The sequence below is a fragment of the Plectropomus leopardus genome, chromosome 21 (genome assembly GCF_008729295.1).
Source record: "Plectropomus leopardus isolate mb chromosome 21, YSFRI_Pleo_2.0, whole genome shotgun sequence".
Taxonomy (NCBI): Eukaryota; Metazoa; Chordata; class Actinopteri; order Perciformes; family Serranidae; genus Plectropomus; species Plectropomus leopardus.
The window spans coordinates 7012427-7019441 of NC_056483.1; the positions used below are offsets into that span (position 1 = coordinate 7012427).

General features: G+C 40.8%; 1 protein-coding gene across 1 annotated transcript; it reads right to left on the reverse strand.

Annotated features, from left to right (window-relative positions):
- Positions 1-3645: 3645 nt before the first annotated feature.
- sox17 (SRY-box transcription factor 17) lies at positions 3646-5676 on the reverse strand. The gene is made up of 2 exons (XM_042510492.1): positions 5224-5676; positions 3646-4832 (listed from the first exon to the last, which is right to left on the reverse strand). Exons 1-2 carry the CDS (start codon positions 5525-5527, stop codon positions 3928-3930), a joined length of 1209 nt encoding a protein of 402 aa, XP_042366426.1. The 5' UTR covers positions 5528-5676; the 3' UTR covers positions 3646-3927.
- Positions 5677-7015: the final 1339 nt, after the last annotated feature.

Below are 7015 nucleotides of genomic sequence, written 5' to 3' on the forward strand. Positions count from 1 at the left end.
TTGCCACGTGGAATAAAAACATTAAGTAACAGATGACTTGTATTTTGACAAAATTAAGGACATTTACTCCCTAAATTGATGCAGAAAAAGCACAGATTAGTTCATAAAAATTCACCATGATGCTGGAAAAAAAGTGTTTAATGCCAACAAATAAAATGAAAAATATAAATATACGTCTATGATGATAATAACTACATAAAATACTAATACATATTAGAAAGACTGTTGTCCGGACACCTGCCTTTCACATCACAGTTTAATGTCATTAAAATACATGTTCAATCATTCAGGAATATCTGAGAAGTCCAGCTTGCGTATATACTCGAAAAGGGGTCCCACATCATGCAAAATTTCCTCAGATAGCCCCTCATTATGAACTTATTTCTTTCCAGTTTGACAAATTTAAGTACTTCTCTTATCTATAGAGTAGTGGTATTAAGGGAGTGTTTTTGTGTGTCATTTTTGCAGCACTATTCTTGTTATCGGCCTGTTTTTGCACAAACTACATCTCTACTGCATCCACAATTAAAAATCGATGTTTAAAATGCTGTTCATTTGCTCCCTGTTTCTGAATGGTGTCAAGTCAGGAGACAGAAAAACTAATTAGGCAGAATCGTTTGCACCTGGATTCAGCTCATAAAGAGGAGTCAAATCACCTGTGCATTCAGTGTTTGTTCAAGTCACACAGTGCACACAGCTAACTTTTTCTTGACTAATAAACCCTCCAGCTGAACTTCCCTGTCTTTGCATCTGAGTTGATCAAATGAAGCTGATATTGATGGTTTATTGGAGGCTGAATGAAGTAAACCTCAGCTGGCTGTGTGGGTAAATGAAGCTGTGTTTGTGAAAGGCAGCTACCTGAGATGAGATTAGGGCAGTGCCATGATTAAGTGCTGCTGTGTTAATGTAGCCGGCCGTCCTGCTGTAATCTCTGAGTGGCTCTCTGCAGACTGCTGGCAGCGAGGCCCCGGGACACACACACATACACACAAATACGCTCTCACACACACACACATACACACACACACACACACACACACACACACACACACACACTACAGCAGCGATGGGAACACTATGAAAGCCCAGATTTCCTGAGCTTTGAGATGCTCTGGCTGAACTTCTTACCTGGCTACATCTTAGTGTTACTGCTTACTTAATGCAAATGTAAACACTACAAATAACCAACAGAAGTTAAAAAATGATAATTTTTCTCATCTATCGAAGAAAAAATGTACAACATCTGCAACGAAGATTATATGTTTTTCTGACTTTAGCAAGTAGCTACATGTAGCAGTGTAGGCCACATAATGTAAACACTTGCAGTAGTGTGCCTGGAGCAGATGACCATATAAAGAAATCAAGCACACTATTACATCATACTGTAGCCAGGGTAGAAAAAATGTTGGAAACAGAGTATTCAGAACCATCTGATGCCTGAGATTTTTGGTCACAGGGACACTTTTATGAATGTTTACCTCATTAATTGAAACTTTGGCCATGTTTAATATGATAATAATATCTGTCTGTGTCACATTATATGTGACACAAAAACAGAGAGGCGGAGCAGGTCCCTTTAACCTTTTGAAATCTGTGCAAACTGACTTGATTTCTTTCAAGAACTCTGGAAGAAGGCAGTGAGCAACCATAGAAGAAATGACTGAAAAATAACTGAAAATTTGTAAAAAAAAAAAAAAAAAAAAAAAAAAAAAAAAAGTGCAAGAAATTACCTGAAAACTAGTGAAACAAACAAAATAAAAAAAAAAATAGAACAAAACAAAACAAAAAAAAGAGAAAGTTAAACAAACAAGGCAACAAGGTCTTGAAAAAGACATGCTTAAAAATTCTAAATTTTGTAACATGATTTAAGATATATAATTACTTGCACACTAACATTTTCACCTCATTCTTTAAAAAATATTTTTTCTAAATCTATTCATTTTTGCAATTTGTGGAACATTTTTTACCAAGTGGTTTATTGCCTTTCCCCTGATGTTTCTAAAAGACTACACGCCAATTTGCTCAGGGTCCACAGGGTTAATATTTGCACCATACTTTACTTTGCTACCCAACACCTATCTGTGTTTTGGAGGTAAATAGTAAGCTCTTCCTTGTCAATTAGCCCTGATCAGTTAGTGTGAGGAGATAATATCATGGCTGATGTGGGGGGTCTGCCTCTCCCTAAGTCTGCGCAGGTGACCCCCACCCACTCTGCTGAAGCCTCGGGGATCGTGGTCTGAGCCTGTTGTTATGCACCCATTAGCTGAAACAACAAGGAGGATAAACCTGCCACTCAGCTGCAGACTGAATTTAAACAAATTCACACCAATTACAGTGGATTGCTCTGCACGGCCTGAAGGGAGATCAGTCCGTGCGACGAGGGAAGTAAGAAGATGTACCAACACCTCACCACATATCAGACGAACTTGTTTGGAGTGAAAACATAAAGAAATGTTGTTGGGACATGAAGAAGACAAAAAAATTCTTGACTTTAACAAAAGCTGAGATCATTATTTCGACCGTGGGAAGATCCAGATATTTACCTTGAGATCCAACCTCTACTTCTCCTACATAAGAGAATATTTCAAAACATTCAGCACGAACAAAGCGCATGAATATATACACCTCTGGAACATGTTTCCTCTGAGGTGCTAAAAATGGATCGTGAGGTCAGGGTGATTGACCCCTCGGAGAAGAACCTCTTCCTTTTAAAATAAGGGAAAATCTCTATTTATAAAACGGGACTCTTTCTCAGCTATAAATACCACGAATTATCCTCAAGGTGATGTGACCTTTTAAAAGATTTTTACCTGATAAATTTGACATATGATGAAGCAACAGACCGGAGTCGGCGTTTAAATATATCATAACCTTTCAGAAATAAAACCTGATGTCACTGCTGTGTTATTGGCTGGAGGATGGTTATTGAATTATACCTCACGTTCAGCTGCGAAAACACAAAAAAATAGAGTGTCACCATTGTTTAACAGAGGTGTAGTGGACCACGGTGAATTTTAATGGCCTCTTCCATTAATCAGAAGAGACTAAATCATTCACAGACAGGATGTCCGGAGCATAAACTGTGCTCCCATGCTGCGAAAACAAGGCGCCATGTGTAACGCAGACACTGAGATTACCTCCACTCTGCCTGGGCCAGGAAGCCGGGTCGCAGCCCTCCGCTGCCCTGCTTCCAGGTGAGCGACGGGTGCTGCTGGGAGCCCGTTTGTGGAAGTGGAAAAAAGCAACAGAGATAAAGGCATGTAATACCAGGTGAACTCTGAGTGAACAGCAATGTTGTGATGAGTGGAAAAGTGAATTGTTCACTTGTTTTTCATTACAAAACCATGACCAACCAGTTGTCTGCTTTTAAGCAATAAAAGAGTAAATTATTTAATTAAGATAATAAAAATACCCTAAAATAAATAAATGTGAAAAAATTTGTTCAGCATCTTCTCAAATTGATACAATAATCCATATTGATACTGATATACTAAATCTTTAAAGATATAAATAATAAATGATAATATATAAATCAATTAAATAGATACTGATATAACATAACATTAATAAATACAAGACATTATTATTTTTTGTAAAATGTATATCTCAAAAATGCACAAAAAAATATAAAAAAAAAAACACCTTCAGTATATACATAAATTTTAAAATAGTGACTGTACAATATTTATTATCACAAAATGAATTCATATCCCTGCAAGAAAAGGAGGAAAACCAGTGTTTGAAATATTCTATGGCTTTTTCTTACACAGATACAGTACAACAGTCTTCTCCAAAGCTGCATTTTAAAATCTAATGAGCCTAAGTCGCAGAAAATACAATTAAAAAAAATAATGTTCAAATTTAGCTACAGAGATTTGAGGTCAGATCATGTGTCCTTGCAGTAGGGTGAACAGGCCGGGCAGGAGGTTAGGAGTTGTTGTAGCTACAGTAATACACAGCTGTGCTGGCGTCTGACAGCACCGATGATATGAGGCTCTCAGGTCCTTGCATGCCAGCCTCGTGGGGCCCGTACGGCAAGCCTGTCATGTCCCCACGAGCCGATGAGGAGCTCAAATACTGCTCGAACTCGCTGCGGTCCACCTCAGCCAGCAGCTCGGAGTGGTGCATCTGCTCCACGCTGTCTGCTGAGTGAGGGTGGGAGTCAGGAGGTGGGGAGAGCTGTCCTGCCCCACCGGGGTGCCGTTTTAGGTGGCTGGGGCTGCAGTGCTGGGTGTAATACATGGCCAGAGGGTTGGGGCATCCCATGTAGGCAGGGGGAAGGTTGGCGGGCTGAGGGGGCTGTTCTGGAGCTGAGGCAGGGTGTCGGTGCAGGATGGGGTTGCTGTGGTGGTTGGAGAGGGGGTCCTGGGGCTGGTACTCTGCCGCCTGGGAGTGATAAGCGTACGCAGGCATCATGTGGCAGTCCTCTTGTGAATGTGGAGGGAAGAACATGGAGTCTGACTCAACAGCGTCCAGAGGAGACGTGTCAGGCGTAGGGAGGCTGTATGCTTCATAAGAGGGGCCCCCAAGAGCCTGAGCATCTCGGTAGTGGCTGAGCGGCTGTGGAGGAAGCTGGAAGCCGTGCTCGTGGTAACCGAGGCCCAGACTCTCCACACACACTCTGCCATCACCAGGCATTGCCGGGCCCTGGTGATCGGACACACCGTGCACTAGAAAGCCAGAGTCCAGCCTCTTAATCCTCTTCACCTGCTTCCGCCGCCGGGGCCGGTACTTGTAGTTGGGGTGATCCTGCATGTGCTGAACCCGGAGCCGCTCGGCCTCCTCCACAAAGGGCTGCTTCTCTGTGACAGGAAGGGCTTTCCATGATTTCCCTGCAGGTCAAGAGGAGAGTGCACATCAATGATATGTCAGCAGATAGATGCACGCAGCCGGGTGATGCACACAAAAATAGCTTGTTGCCATTTTAGGGGGCAGGGACGGGTTTTTGAGGTTACATGTGTGGCTTAACTCAGACACAGAAACTTTTGATAAATATCACCTGTACTGATAGAGAAACCGGAAGAATAAAATATAAAATTAAGAAATACAATTAATATAATTAAAAATAAATAAATTTTTTTTTTAAATAATCTTTTTTACACAAAGCATGAAACAAAACTTAATAAAACTAACAAGCAGCTAAAATTCAGAAACATACAATAATAATAATAATCTGGCAAATAGGTGAGAAACATTATTTAATAAAGTAAAACGGTGACTTACCCAACATTTTGCTCAGCTCCGCGTTGTGCAGATCCGGGTTTTGCTGCGCCAGTCTCTTACGCTCATCCTTCGCCCACACCATAAACGCGTTCATGGGCCGTCGGATCCGCGGTTCCGTCTTGCCGCGGTTCTGGCTGCTGCCGCCGGAGCTGGAGGCGCACGGCTCGTTCTTCACTTTGGTGTCCCCGAGAGGACTGAGAGGGTCGGCCCACTGGCAGTGTCCCATTCCAGGCATCATGACTGACATCGTACACCTTGCCTGGGTCTGATCGTCGCTGGCGTAACCCGCATCGGGACTACTCATCTCTGTCCAGCTGGGAGGTTTTGGAGAGCAGCAACACACTACTGCTGAAAACCAACAGATAAAAAAAAAACTTACAAATGTTTCTTGCTTTCAAGTTGGAAAATTATTTGTCATATCCAAAAGCCACTTGCAGGAGCTGCGTAGACTGAAGTGTACTGACTACTCAGCTCTGGATGTGAAAGCTGGTGCACTATAAACTCACAGGCAGCCAATCACCAAGTGGTGGGAGTGCCCACTACTACAAAGGTGTAAAAAAGTTGGAGTAGCCCGCCTCCGACCCTTGTTTGAAGAGCTGAGACCCTCTTAAGGAGAGACGCTGTGCGATTTCAAATAGATGCAGCATATATAAAATAAATGCTCATGTGCACTTTGTTTTATAAAATAATAAGATATAAAATCACGCTTCGAGGTTTAAAACCTGGCATTGTGCGTAATTTTACCTTCTTTTGGAGCAAAAAAAAGTGAAGCTGATGATCTCTTTAATCCACAGTTACGTTTTTTTACTCCAGTTTTAATTCTCACTTTGCGTTAGACTGACACTCTCAGACATCAATACACTTGATGGTCTGTCTGTGTATTGGAGGGGTTAACTGTGTTAAAATCTTGAATATCAGGTTTACGCGTGGCAACTTTTACGCACGATCGTCTAGATGGAGACTCTTTGATTGCAGCCTAATGAGACGCGCTGGACAAAGGGGCGTTAATTGAGGATTAAAAGACAAATCAATAAGAGCAGAGAAAGCTTAAATAAACACCAATTACACTGAAGTAAGGAAGCCTTTGAAAAACAAAAACTGTCAAATGTCTTGATACTGGAGCGCCTTTGTCTTGTCTAAATGTCATAACAGTTGCGGATACACTGTTTTCACCCGACTAGACGTCGGTCTGGGATGTTAATGAACCAAATAAACAGCTGAGTGATTAAGGTGAGGGCCTAAAACACATTAGACAGTATCGCATTTATGGTGAGAACATACATAATGTCTGGAAAAAAGCCAAAATATCTTTGTCCCAAATTACTTTTACAGGAATTACATCATATAGTTGGAATAATGCCAAGATGGTAATGACTAAAATAAAGCAGCATAACAAAGTATTTTATTATTTTATTCATGCTCAGCTATTATACTTCTTTCAACAACTCACACAAAGCCTTAAGGTGCATTTCAGCTAAAATATCAGAACTATTATGTGTCAGTCAAATTTTTTTTTACCTCATTAGATGCTCATTCACTTCATTGTATGCTTTAAAATATTTGAGTTTAAAAAGGCAAAATAAGGCTCATCAGTACAGGGGCGTAGGTTTGGTTTCAACATTGGGGGGGCTATATGAATGTCAGAATATTTATTTAATTTCCTGCATTCTGTGGAATTTTTATGCACTAATTTGTGATTTTTCTGCATCAAACAATGATGCAAATGTCATGTAAATGTGTTTTTTTTTTTTCAAAATAAAAGACTACTTTAAATTTTCTATTGGGGGTCAAA